At 39.3% G+C, this 14,868-nt stretch overlaps 1 protein-coding gene across 4 annotated transcripts in view; it reads left to right on the forward strand.

Moving 5' to 3' along the window:
* KIF2A (kinesin family member 2A) overlaps window positions 1-14,868 on the forward strand; it is an 86,361-nt gene that overhangs the window by 64,759 nt on the left and 6,734 nt on the right. For 3 of the 4 annotated variants that reach the window (XM_025389464.1, XM_025389461.1, XM_025389462.1), the window contains 3 exons: window positions 4,175-4,325; window positions 8,344-8,445; window positions 12,079-12,214. In XM_025389464.1, the coding sequence (XP_025245249.1) occupies window positions 4,175-4,325; window positions 8,344-8,445; window positions 12,079-12,214 (389 nt within the window). Of the gene's footprint in view, window positions 1-2,925; window positions 3,040-4,174; window positions 4,326-8,343; window positions 8,446-12,078; window positions 12,215-14,868 lie in introns of all 4 variants that reach the window. The other variant, XM_025389460.1, reaches the window with a different exon arrangement.

Here is a 14,868-nt window from a genome sequence, read left to right on the forward strand (position 1 = left end):
GCTGGAGTGCAGTGGCACGATCTCGGCTCACTGCAAGCTCCGCCTCCCGGGTTCACGCCATTCTCCCGCCTCAGCCTCCGAGTAGCTGGGACTACAGGCGCCCGCCACCACGCCCGGCTAGTTTTTTGTATTTTTAGTAGAGACGGGGTTTCACCATGTTAGCCAGGATGGTCTCGATCTCCTGACCTCGTGATCCACCCGCCTCGGCCTCCCAAAGTGCTGGGATTACAGGCTTGAGCCACCGCGCCCGGCCAAATCTGCCTTATTTTATTTAGGCCAATACTTTGAGGTGGTGGGTAGATGGCATTACATTAAAATTTTCATATTTTTAGGAAACTATTTCTCTCTTAACTGTTTAAACTTTTTTGTATTTAAGACATAGCTTAGTGATCGAAGTGTTACTTCTCAGGACAAAATAGGTTTAATAACTTCCTTACTACTTAATGGTACCAAAGCCTTAGGAAAGTTACTTAACCTCTCTCTGCCCTTATTTCCTCATCTTTAGAATGGACAGTTAATGACCATGTCCATCTTAAAGGATTGTTTTTGAGGAGTAAAAGAAGTGATCTGTGTAAAATGTTTAGCACAGTACCTGAAATAATAGGAATAGTTATTCCTGTTGCTACTTTAGTGAGCAGTTCTGTCTTAAAAATTCAGTTAGACAGATGTGAAAGCAATGTTTTTTCATATCCTTATATTAGAATCATATACTTTGAAAATTTTATGTGGGAATTGTGGGATAGTTTGTAACAGTACCCATTGCTGCTAAGTGATTAAGTTGACAAGTCCAGTTCATCAGATGACAATTAGAGATACTTTATTTATTTATTTAAGATGGAGTCTTGCTATGTCACCCAGGCTGGAGTACAGTGGCACAATCTCAGCTCACTGCAGCCTCTGACTCCTGGGTTCAAGCGATTCTCCTGCCTCAGCCTTCCAAGTAGCTGGGATTACAGGTGCCCGTCACCACGCCCAGCTAATTTTTTTGTATTTTTTAGTAGAGATGGAGTTTCACCATGTTGGCCAGGCTGGTCTCGAACTCCTGACCATAAGTGATCTGCCCACCTCAGCCTCTGCAAGTGCTGGGATTACAGCATAAGCCACTGCACCCAGTGAGACAATTAGAGATATTTTAGAGGGGAGTACAGGGGAAAACTTTCAGAGTGGAAGGAATGGTTGTACCAAGGGAAAAAAAATTATAGGATATGTGAAAAACAGACAGTGGCCTCTATCCTGAAGCAGAGATACTTAATCTTTGCGTAATGGAAGAGGTTAGAGTGATTAGAGTGATTAGGAGTTTTTAGTAACATTGAAGAATATGATTCTTGTAGGTAGTATAGTTTGGCTTGGGCAAGAGAGCTTTGGATAGAGGAAAAAATGTGTGGATGAAGCTAATAGTGTGTCTAAATTAAAAGATTTAGATAAGAAATGGGGTGGGAGTGAAAATAATTGTTAGTATTAGAAATTTAGATTTTTCAGGCCAGATGCCGTAGCTCATGCTTTTAATCCTAGTACTTTGGGAGGCCAAGGCAGGAGGATCACTTGAGTCCAGGAGTTTGAGACCAGCCTGAGCAACCTAATGAGACCACATCTCTACAAAAAAATAAAAAATTACCTGGGGGTGGTGGCACGCCACTGGTAGTCCCAGCTGAGATGGGAGGATCACTTGAGTCAAGGCTGCAGTGAGCCATGATTGAGCCACTGCAGTACAGCCTGGGTGATATGGTGAGACCTTATCTCAAGAAGAAAAAAAAAAGATGTTTACATTTTTCAGCATGTGTGGTAAATAAACTTTCAAGGATAAAGGGCAGATGAATCCAATATTGAACCTTTGACAGTAGATATTACCAATAGGTCAAAGAAAGACTGTTAGTAGAGGAAATATGTTAGTTTGATTTATATGAAGATATTGATACTTGTTTTTGACCTATAAAGAAGGGAATTTCATTTAGTTCAACCTAAGAGAAATGACAAGAAAATCAGAGAATATGATTATTATATTGAAGTGTTTAAATAACATAGGCTTTGTACTCAGGGCTAGGTTTTAACCTCAGTTATGCCACATTCTCAGTGAGTGACCTTAGAGAAGATACTTTATTTCTGAGTCATTTTTCTCATCTATAAAATCAAAGATGGTTGAAGGACTAAATAATATAATGCCTAACAATGACTAATCCTAATACCTGACATGTAGGAGGTACTTAAATATTTTATATTGATATGAAATAGAGTTGGCCCAAAGGAGACATAAGGAATTACATAGATGGGGTGAGAAAAATCATAATTTGGTTAAATGTAACTTGAAGATGTTAACAAAAGCAATTTAAATTTCATTGCTAAAGGCTGTTCTCAACCAGAGTTCTTCATCTGAATCACCAACCACTGAAAATAGAGTGAATATTTTCTCAGTTATACTAAGGACATTTCACAGCTAATACCATTCTGGATGCATAGGAAAGAAGTTAATTCATTACAAACAATGGATGCCTTAAGGCATTAGTACTTAATTCCCTTGTGTCCAGTTTGAAAAAGATGGCAAAAACGTTGAAGAGCCATGAATGCTAATAAACAAATAGTCATGGTACTGACTACATGAAGAAATTAGATTGAGTGGTCATGTAGTTAGAGGGGCATTTCAGATTTAAGTGATTTAGTTAAACTTCTAGGAAGGATTATGAGAAAAGAGGAAAATACACCAGAAAGGAAAGACCTAGGACTATAGAGCAGGGGATCGATAGAACAAAGATGTTCAAAAACCTCTTAAAATTTGTTATTTGTAAAATAATATTCTAAATACATAATACATTGTCACAACTATCAGTATCCTTTTCTAAACAAAAGTGAATACTAAATGAAAATGTGCAATGTGCATTGCTGTCTTTCAAGAGCATTTTCTTTTAATTTGTTGCTGTTTTGGTGCTGCAGAGTAAAGGAGTTTGGAATTAGTCCATCAGACATTCCCTTCTCACAGGGTAGTGGCAGTCGCCCTGATCTCTCTCCTTCTTATGAATATGACGACTTTTCTCCTTCAGTTACCAGGTCTACTTCATTCTATACATAAGATGTTTATTTTTATAGTTTCTTTTGAATTGTGCTTTGTATAAACATTTCATTTGCTATGTTTGTCCTGAGCCATTTTAGTTTTCATTTTCATTTCATTTGGCAGGTGGTGGTTGTACTGCATGATCTGCATTCTTATGTCTTTTATTAATTTGTTTGCTTTAAAATGTTGATTTTGAATTCAGGCTCCCTATTTCCCCCTCATATTTTTAAGGATGATGTCACTTTTGCATACTTACCATTAAAAGATAAATTGTTAAAAGATAAATTATCTTGCTTAAAATGAAGAGATTGCCTTTATGCTGTATGATCTTATGAGTTTCCTTGTCTGCAAGGAGCCTCTTGACATAGAAAGTTTACCCTCTTTTGGCTGGGCGTGGTGGGTTACACCTGTACTCCCAGCACTTTGGGAGGCAGAGGTTGGTGGATCACCTGAGGTTGAGAATTCTAGACCAACCTGGCCACTGTGGTGAAAAACAAAAAGTGTTTTTTTTTTTTAAAGTAAAGAAAGCTTATCCTCTCCCAAATGTGTAAGTTTAAATATAATGAGTAAACTCTTTTCAAATGATAAAACTTAAAACCTTATAATCTTTATACATTATAAATAAAATTATTTTACATGTAGCTATTTTAATTGAGCATGATAACTACCAGAAATCTGCAGGGGTTTTTTTGTTTTGTTTCAGCAGTGATCCAGTTATTGGTCTAACTGTTATTGTTTACATTTTTCGGTTCATATAATTTAATTGCAATAACATTCACTCTGATGAACCAGTAGTTAGAAAAATTGAAAATTAAAAAAAAATTTTTAAATTGCAACTTTTTTTCTTTGAATACTGAATCTACATACTTTGTTAATTCTCATTTAGTTTGCACAATAATTATATTTGATATAATTAATATAATATGAATTATATAAAGTTATCTAAGTAGATTTCCTAAAATTAAACAACCATTTATGTGTTTCTATAGATTTCAGATAAATTTTACCTATAAAGGTGACATCATCAATCTTAGTATGTTAACTGAGTTGCTTGTATATTGAATAGGTTGGTATTTTCTTGTTCCTCTGCATGAGTGTTTTTAACTTTAGATACCTCTTATATATTTATAGGGTCAAAGAATTGACTGTAGATCCAACTGCTGCTGGTGATGTTCGTCCAATAATGCACCATCCACCAAACCAGATTGATGACTTAGAGACACAGTGGGGTGTGGGGAGTTCCCCTCAGAGAGACGATCTAAAACTTCTTTGTGAACAAAATGTGAGTGACTTACTATAGTTGTAAGTGATATAATCTTAGTTCATCAGTAGCAGAACTTAACTGAAAACTATCATTTAGGGGGGTCAGGCTGTGGGTGTGGTTGCTCAAGCCCGTAATCCCACCAATTTAGGAGGCTGAGGGGGAGGACTGCTTTAGGCCAGGAGTGCAAGACCAGCCTAGACAATTTAATGAGACCTTTTGCTATAAAAAATTTAAAAATCATCCAGGTGTGGTGGTATCCACCTGTAGGTCTAGCTACTAGGCAGGCTGAGGCAGGAGGATTGCTTAAGTACAGGAATTCTGGGCTGCAGTGGGCTGTTGTAGCATCACTGCACTGTAGCCTAGGTGACAGAGCGAGACCTTGTCTCTTAAAATAAATGAATAAATAAGTCAGGGGTCAGCAAACTACAGCCTGTGGGCCAGCCATCTGTTTTTACAAATAAAGTTTTATTGGAACATTCTCTTTAGGGTTGTCTGGCTGCTTTCTTACCGTAACAGTGGTAACAGAGACTGTGTGGTTCATAAACCCAACATGTATTATCTGGCCCTTTAAGGAAGTATCCAACCCCCAATCTAAACCATTCATTTTTTTCCCTCAGATTGTTGTCTGATATTATAATTTGGGAAAAAATTAAAGTAATATAGGGAAAAACAACTTTAAAAATTATACATATAATAAATATTAAAAAGCTCGAAAACAGGCTGGGCGCGGTGTCTCACACCTGTAATCCCAGCACTTTGGGAGGCTGAGGTGGGCAGATCGCTTAAGGTCAGGAGTTCAAGACCAGCCTGGCCAACATGGTAAAACCTGTCTCTACTAACAATACAAAAATTAGCTAACAATAAAAAAATTAGCCAAGTGTGGTGGCTCATGCCTGTAGTAGTCCCAGCTACTCAGGATGTTGAGGGATGAGAATCGCTTGAAACTGGGAGGCAGAGGCTGCAGTGAGCTGAGATCCCACCATTGCACTCCAGTCTGGGCGTCAAGAGTGAGACTCCATCTCAAAAAAAATTGAAAAAAGCCTAAAAACAAAAGAACTGTAGACATATGCGTCTACATTGAAAGGATGCATGCACTATATTAAAATCAAACAGCAAAATACTAACATTTGTCAAATCTGGTTGCTTTTCTATACGATTAAAATTTTTAATGATATTTTGTAATTTAAATTTTTTTTGTAATTTCCCAATTACAAAAAACAATACATGCCCATTGTATAAGGATAGAAAGAGATAAAGAAATAAGAAGACATATATAATACACTTTCACATAATTGCTTTTAATGTATTGAGAGGGTTCTTTTCTGTGTGTGAGATGTAAAGGTGTGTTTTTAAAATGCGTATTCTGTATAGTTTTGTGTCATTCTATTCCCACTAAGTCTTACGGCATTTTCTCATCATGTTAAAAGTTAGGATTGATTAGTAGCTTTTACTACATGATATATATTGCTAAGCATTTTATCTGATCTCATTATCATAACTCAGTGTAGTAGGTACTATAATTATCCGTACTTTATAACTGATATTCTAAGGTTTAAATAATTTGACCAAGATTTTACAAGTAGTAAGTACAGAAGCCAGGATTGAAATTTAGATCTTTCTTATTCCAATGCCAAACCTTGTACCAATTAAACTGATTGCTACCTGCAATACAGTGTTCTTTGAAAACAACATTAGTTAGTTCTAATACTTTGTAGCAGATAACTTAGCCCAAAATATTCTAGAGTAACAAATACATGCACTACTTTTTGTTACCATGTTCCAAATCACGATTACTAAAGCAGGGCTTAAAGCAGTGGTTCTTAACTAGGAGCAGTTTGGCCCCCAAAGCAAAATGTATGGACATTTTGGTTGTCACAACTGAGGTGATGCCGCTAGCATGTAATGGGTAGAGCCAGGAATGCTGCTGAACATGATACAGTGCACTGGAGTGTCCCCCTCACCTTATCCCCACACAATGTCAGTAGTTCCAAGCCTGGGAAAACCTGGTTCAAAGTAAGAGTTTTAAACTTTGAACCTAGAAACTAAAAATGAGATCCTGGCCTCAGTCCATCATTTGTGTCCAGAATTTTTAAGAGAGACTGTAATTGCTTTTAGACTCTTTAAAGCAAACCCTGCACTGCATCTAAATATGTTACCTCCCAAAGATGTGGAAAACCAGAGCAAGATAAGTACTCCCCATAGCATATCTTTCCATTTTATTCTTGCATCTATTGGGCCTCTGTAGAGCCTGAATTTGGAGAGGTTAGTTAGGTGACCAGACTAATCCAGGGGAGTATGACATCATGAGTTTTTACAGCCTCCATGTTTGAGAGAGTGTGCATTTCTGTCACCTGTGCCACTCCCAGGGAATTATCTTCAAATGACTCAGCATTAGCCTTAGTTAAGTATTGGTGCGTGTGTATATATTATTATTGCTATATTGTCTTAACAAAGTAGATTAAAATGGAACAGCATCTAAGACATGCTCTAGAGATCGGAGAAGTTGTTTTTTTGTTTTGTTTTGTTTTTGAGATGAAATCTTGCTCTGTCGCCCAGACTAGAGTGTGGTGGCACGATCTCAGCTCACTGCAACCTCTGCCTCCCAGGTTCAAGTGATTCTCCTGCCTCAGCCTCCCAAGTAGCTGGGATTACAGGCGCACATCACCATGCCCAGCTAATATTTTATATTTTTAGTAGAGACGGGGTTTCACCATGATGGTCAAGTTGGTTTTGAACTCCTGACCTCAAGTGATCCACCTGCCTCAGCCTTCCAAAGTGCTAGGATTACAGGAGTGAGCCACCATGCCCAGCTAAAGTTGTTTTTTTTTTAATTATCATCTGAACCTGACCTGGGATCAGAGAAGCTCTGACTTGCTGTAGGACAAAAATATGAATATATTGTATTTGGTTGTACCCCAGTTATACATGGAGGATTGGTTCCAGGACTGCCTGAATATACCCAAATTGCGCATACTCAAGTCCCACAGTTGGCCCCATGGAACTTGCAAACGTGAAAACTTGGGCCTCTGAATACGAAGGATTCACATCTCTCAAGTACTGTATTTTCAGTCTGCGTTGGTTGAAAACCAGATATAAGTGGATGAGTACTGTTCCAATATGTATTGTTTTAGACTCAACTATATATGTTTTTTGTTGTTGATGAAGTAAAATTGTGAATTGTCCATCGAAATTTCTATAAAAACTGGTAAATATATTCTATAGTATTTTTAAGAAATTAATGTTAGTTAAGAGTTAAGTCCTCTGCCGGGTGCGGTGGCTCACGCCTGTAATCCCAGCACTTTGGGAGGCCTAGACGGGCTGATCACGAGGTCAGGAGATCGAGACCATCCTGGCTAACACGGTGAAACCCTGTCTCTACTAAAAATACAAAAAATTAGCTGGGTGCGGTGGCGGGCGCCTGTAGTTCCAGCTGCACGGGAGGCTGAGGCAGGAGAATGGCGTGAACCCGGGAGGCGGAGCTTGCAGTGAGCTGAGATTGCGCCACTGCACTCCAGCCTGGGCGACAAAGTGAGACTTCGTCTCAAAAAAAAAAAAAAGAGTTGAGTCCTTTACAACACTAATTTAACAGTCCTGAAAGACATTTTCTTTTCATCATCTAAAGATACTATCTTCATATCTCTTTTAAGAAAAGAAACAAGATAAACATGTAAATTAAATTGTTAGTGAAAAGTAAACAATACTGAGGAAATATTTCATACATTTACAGCCTATAATAACTGTATTTTTGAAAAGTTGGGCTATTCCAAAAGAGTACTCTTTCAGGGTAGTTTGGCAATAAAGCTTGGGCTAAGTGAAAAATATTCCCTACTCATCTAAGTTTGAGTTGTCTTATTGAGAGTTGCATATTTTTACCTAAAGAAAGAAATTGTGGCTTTGCCTTTTATATATATTTTGCTAGCCTTTACCATTTAAGCCTCTTCAATTTCTAAATGACATTTTCATAAATAAAAAAACTACTTTTATAACATTTAAAATACACACTGTATCATAGTTTCTTAACTATGTTTATTTTAAGGAAGAAGAAGTTTCTCCACAACTGTTTACTTTCCACGAAGCTGTCTCACAAATGGTAGAAATGGAAGAACAAGTTGTAGAAGATCACAGGGCAGTGTTCCAGGTAAAATAAGACAGGGCCTTCCATGAAAATCTTTATTGAGATAAATTAAGAATTTTTCATAGTTCCATAAATGTCACACTATTCTTTCAAAAATACTTGTTTATATGTATATGTATATTTGTAGGGCATATGACATGGCAAATTTTTAATACAGTGAATGATGGCTACAAATAACATTTCTTTGCACCATGCTGAAACGTTCTGCTTTATTTACCTCCCATCCCTCTTACTGGTTTTTGTCGTTTGTCCATTTTTAGGGAAGAGTGTCACTTCTGCCCACCAGTACTTCCTTCTAAATATTAGGCCAATGTATTTGATAGCAGTTAAGAAAAACTCTTTTAAAGGGTTTTGGAGCAGTTGAGGAAGTATCAGTTGTTGCAGAAAAGGTAGACTACTTCAGGAGATGGAGAGTTACCGCTCTGAGCTGTCAGTGGCAAGTTGAGGGAAGGATGTTATGTCACCACCTGTAGCAGTAACTCCTTAGGCATTCATCCCATTATGCATTCAACCTGTTAAAAGTATTTACTATGTGATACTCTACTCCCCTTTTTTTAAACAAGAAAATGTCCTATCATGGTGATATTTGAGGGAGTGAACATATCATTTGGACATCTTGATGAAGACTATACAATTGACTTGCCTTACACTGCCGCCCCCACCTTCCTATAATACTATGAACACTTCTTGAGAAAAAATACCAGCAACTGTCTCCCTTATTGACCTGTATTCCTTCTTTGATGTTGAAGAAATCTTTGTCATTAAACAAAGGAACTTCAGCTGTAGGCCATTCAAGAACCTGGAAAAAGGGCTCAAAATGACAGAGAATACTTTATGTCAGATTAGGATACATGTTCATTAAAACTATTAGAGTTTGGCCAGGCACAGTGGCTCATGCCTGTAATACCAGCACTGTGGGAGGCCGAGGAGGGTGGATCACTTGAGCCCAGGAATTCAAGACTAGCCTGGGCAGCAACATGGTGAAACCCTGTCTCTACAAAAAATACAAAAATTAGCTGGGTGTGGTATAGCGTGCCTGTAGTCCCAGCTACTCAGGAGGCTGAGGTAGAATTCCTTGAGCATGGGAGGTAGAGGTTGCAGTGAGCTGAGATCACACCACTGCACTCCAGCCTGGGCAACAGAGTGAGAAAAAAAAACAAAAACTCTGGAGTTTTAGTCAAACTCTTATTATGAGACTCTCTTTACAAGCCCAGGTGTTTAAGAAGAGAACGGACGCTAATAATTTAAGAAAATTGCACACCCGTAATCCCAGCACTTTGGGAGGCCAGGGTGGGTGGATTGCTTGAGCCCAGGAGTTAGAGATGAGCCTAGGCAACATGGCAAAACCCCATCTCTATTTAAAAACAAAAAGAAAAGAAAATTGTCATCTGTGCCGTTTTGGAACAAGGTATCATGTAAAGACCATCATTTCCCACTCTGCCATTTTTTAAATAAAGTCTCACAGCTGTTTATTGGTAAAATTGGGTGTTCTGACTTTCAACCCTGTATTTTTACAATTCTCTATATCGTATAATTAAAAAAAAAATTCTCTATATCATTCCTCTGTATTATGATCTGCCATTTCGCCAAAAAAAAAAGTTTTGTTAAACCAAAATTAAGTGTATAGCTGAAGGAAAAGGAAAGAAAAATTAGAGTGTATGACTGGGCACGGTGCCTCATGCCTGTAATCCCAGCACTTTGGGAGGCCAAGGCTGGCAGATCACCTGAGGTTGCAAGTTCGAGACCAGCCTGACCAACATGCAGAAACCCTGTCTCTACTAAAAATACAGAATTAGCCGGGCATGGTGGCACATGCCTGTAATCCCAGCTACTCAGGAGGCTGAGGCAGGATAATTGCTTGAACCCAGGAGGCGGAGGTTGCAGTGAGCCGAGATCGCGCCATTGCACTCCAGCCTGAGCAACAAAAGTGAAACTCAAAGAAAAAAAAGAAAAAAGGAAAATTGGAGTATATTTGTGTTTTCTAAAAGTCAATTGATGTTTAGAAAATTGAGATTGTGCCGGGCGCGGTGGCTCAAGCCTGTAATCCCAGCACTTTGGGAGGCCGAGACGGGCGGATCACGAGGTCAGGAGATCAAGACCATCCTGGCTAACACGGTGAAACCCCGTCTCTACTGAAAATACAAGAAAATTAGCCGGGCGAGGTGGCGGGCGCCGGTAGTCCCAGCTACTCGGGAGGCTGAGGCAGGAAAATGGCGTGAACCCGGGGGGGCGGAGCTTGCAGTGAGCCGAGATCGCGCCACTGCACTCCAGCCTGGGGCACAGAGCAAGACTCCGTCTCAAAAAAAAAAAAAAAAAAAAGAAAAGAAAATTGAGATTGTATGCATCCTAAAATCAAATCCACTATAAGAGCTTTTATGTCCAAATAGCTCTTTAATTCAGAATGATCTGGTCTTGTTTTGTTCTTTGTTTTGAGACAGTCTCGCTCTGTTGCCCAGGCTAGAGTGCAATTGGGCAATCTCGGCTCACTGTAACCTCTGCCTCCTGGGTTCAAGCTATTTTCCTGCCTCAGCCTCCCAGGTAACTGGGATTACAGACATGTACCATCATGCCTGTAATTTTTTGTATTTTTACCTGGCTAATTTTTTGTATTTTTAGAAGAGACAGGGTTTCACCATGTTGGCCAGGCTGATCTTGAACTCCTGACCTCAAAGTGATCCACCTGCCTCAGCCTCCTAAAGTGCTGGGATTACAGGCATGAGCCACCATGCACAGCTGGAATTTGTTATTACCTCTTGGTGCAACCACTGTAAGTCTGTAATTGGATATGTTAATTTGTCAGGTTATAGGCTACCATAGCCCCCATCAAAGTGCTCAGTAGCTTTATTATGCACATTCTTCCCCTGTTTTAGGGACAGCTGTTGAGGTATTGAGACTTATTCTCCTCTTTAATATTGATGTATTTGATGCATTCTCTCCCCAAAATTCCCATCCAGAGTAAAAGTAGAGAAGTGAAATGATCTTGTTCAGCCCATCTTTCATGTGTTTGTGTTAGATTTTGAGGACATACAGTTGACCCTTGAAAACTGCAGGGGGTTAAAGACACTGACCCCCAGCACAGTTGGAAATATGTATATATCTTTTGAGCTCCCCTAAAAACTATTAATAGCCTATTGACCAGAAGCCTTACCAATAACATAAAAGTCTATGAGTACATATTTTATGTTACATATGTTATATAAGTTATTCTTACCACAAAGTAAGCTAGAGAAAATAGTATTAAGAAAATCGTAAGGAAGGAGAATTATCATAAAGGTCTTCATCCTCATCATCTTCATATTGAGTAGGCTGAGGAGGAAGAGGCGGGCTGGACCTGGTGTCTCAGGGGTGGCAAAAGTGGAGGAAGTGGAAGGGATAGCAGGAGAGGCAGGCATACTCAGTGTAACTTACATTGAAAAAAATCCACGTAAGTGGACCCACACAGTTGAAACCCATGTTGTTCCGTGTACTCTGGAACTGTATTTCTTAATTATACTGTCTGTGAATAAAGATGTTTTATGTCTATTGACATTTTAGAGAATACTATCTTAAGTATGTTTGATTATATTTAACAGAATTGTAATTTGGTTTCTGTTTTACAAAGAAGCTTATTGGATTATCGAATTTTTGTCCTTGTAGGAATCTATTCGGTGGTTAGAAGATGAAAAGGCTCTCTTAGAGATGACTGAAGAAGTAGACTATGATGTCGATTCATATGCCACACAACTAGAAGCTATTCTTGAGCAAAAAATAGACATTTTAACTGAGCTGCGGGGTAATTCTTTTTCCATTTTAATGTTTGAAATCTGATTGGTATTGGTATGTATATTAGTGAGAGGGTTTCATATTGCAAGAGGACGTACGAAGTAAAAATTGTGGGCACTGTTTGGCACCTATTTTCCGAGAGGTAATAAAGACAACTAACCATTGTGGTTTTTCTAAAAGTCATGGTATACATTTCAAATTTTCTTTCATATTTTAAGAAGACAGTCAAAGAGAGAAAATGTGTTTTTAACAAATTTATAATTTTTTGTACCTATTCAGATCTTTAGTTTGGTAGGCTGATGCTTATGAGAATTATCTTCTTTCTGTGCTTTTTTTCGGGTCTCATTCTGTTGCCCAGGCTGGAGCACAGTGGCGTGATCATGGCTTACTGCACCCTCAACCTTCTGTGCTCAAGCAGTCCTGCCACCTCAGTCTCCTGAGTAGCTGGGACTACAGGTGCGAGCCACCACACCCAGCTAATTTCTAATTTTTTGTAGAGGTAGGGTCTTGCTTTGTTGGCCAGGCTGGCCTCAAACTCCTGGGCTCAAGCAGTCCTCCTGCCTTGGCCTCCCAAAATGCTGGGATTACAGGCATGAGCCACCACACTTGGCCTCTGCCATTTTTTTTTTTAACGAAGGAGGTGTAAAGATGACTACCCTCTGTACCTTACTCGTGAAGGGAAGCATGTGCCTTACCTACTAAGCCGTATCTTTTTGGTTTTTTAGTTAGCTTATCTGTGTAGCTTCAGCTATGCATTTCTTTATTTGTTAATTTCTTAGGCATCTGTACACCATTGGCTGTTTATGTGTGAGTGAGCATCTGTATATGTGTGTACATGCAATCCAACATATACCAGAATGAAATTCCTAGTTTGGGGCAGTACATAAGCTGCTTATTTTTTTAAGGAGGCCCTCTGTGAAGTTGATTGGTTGTGTTGAAGGGTTATTTTTCTTTCAAATTAATTCGTTTATTTAAATTTGCATCCCAGCCTGGGCAACATAGAGATCCTGTCTCTAAAAAATAATTTAAAAATTAGCCAGGCATGGTGGTGCCTGCCTGTAGGCCCAGCTACTTGGGAGGCTGAAGTGGCAGGATCACTTGATCCCAGGAGTTTGAGGCTACAGTGAGCTAGGATCGTGCCTCTGCACTCTAGTTTGGGCAACACAGAGAGATCCTGTCTCAAAAAATTTAAAGAGTTGACAGATAAAAATGTATGTATTAGGTACAACATGATGTTTTGAAGTATATACAGGTTGAGTATCCCTTATGTGAAAAGCTTGGAAAAAAAAGTGTTTTGGATTTCAGATTTTTGAATATTTGCATTATACCAAAAGTTTGGGATTTTGGAACACTTTAGGTTTCAGATTTTTTTTTTTTTTTGAGATGGAGTTTTGCTCTTGTCTCCCAAGGCTGGAGTAAAATGGCACGATCTCGGCTCACTGCAACCTCCACCTCCCACGTTGAAGCAATTCAGCCTCCCGGGTAGCTGGGATTACAGGCACGCACCACCACGCCCAGCTAACTTCTATATCTAGATGAGGTTTCACCATGTCAGCCAGGCTGGTCTGGAACTTCTCACCTCAGGTGATCCACCTGTCTTGGCCTCCCAAAGTGCTGGGATTACAGGCATGAGCCTGGCTTTTTTTTTTTTTTTTTTTTTGAGGTGGCGTCTCGCTTTGTCGCCCAGTGGAGTGCAGTGGTAATCTCAGCTCACTGCGACCTCCGCCTCTTGGGTTCAAACAATTCTTCTGCCTCAGGCTCCTGAGTAGCTGGGATTACAGGCGTGTGCCACTGTACCCGGCTAATTTTTGTATTTTTAGTAGAGACAGGGTTTCACCATGTTGGCCAGACTGGTCTCGAACCCCTGACCTCACGTGATGCACCCGCCTCAGCCTCTCAAAGTGCTGAGATTACAGGCGTGAGCCACCATGGCCAGCCAGATTTTTGGATTTGAGATGTTCAACACATATATGTTGCTGACTGGTTATGAAGTTGGTTATTTGAAATCATATTCTGTAAAGTCAGCAGTGACTGCTGAACTAAAATTTTCATTTGTTTCTCATATTGTTCATATTTAACCCTTTATTTAAATTGTTTTGATCATTTTTCTAATCTGCAATAATTCACAATCAGCTTCTGTATCCATTTTATTCAGAAGACAGATCATAATGCACTCTGGTATTTTTTCTTTGTAGCATTCAACTTAATTGACTTCCTTTCCTTTTCTCAAATTTCATGTATATCAAGCATATCCATAACTTTTAAGAAATTACTATATAGATATATTACATTATTCAGTCCTTAGAATTTTTTTTTTAACCATCCAGAGATAAATTTGAGATTCGTAAGAACAATTTGGGCTGGGCACCTGTAATCCCAGCACTTTGGGAGGCCGAGGCAGGTAGATCACCTGAGGTCAGGAGTTCATGACTAGCCTGGTGAACTGGTGAAATCCCGTCTCTACTGAAAATACAAAAATTAGCCAGCATAGTGGTACACTCCTGTAGTCCCAGCTACTCAGGAGGCTGAGGCAGGAGAATTGCTTGAACCCGGGGGGCAGAGGTTGCAGTGAGCCAGGATCGCGCCACTGCACTCCAGCCTGGGTGACAGAGCGAGACTCCATCTCAGAAAAAAAAAAAGAACAGTAACAGTTTGAGAGCACCA

The sequence above is a fragment of the Theropithecus gelada genome, chromosome 6 (genome assembly GCF_003255815.1).
Source record: "Theropithecus gelada isolate Dixy chromosome 6, Tgel_1.0, whole genome shotgun sequence".
Lineage (NCBI taxonomy): Eukaryota > Metazoa > Chordata > Mammalia > Primates > Cercopithecidae > Theropithecus > Theropithecus gelada.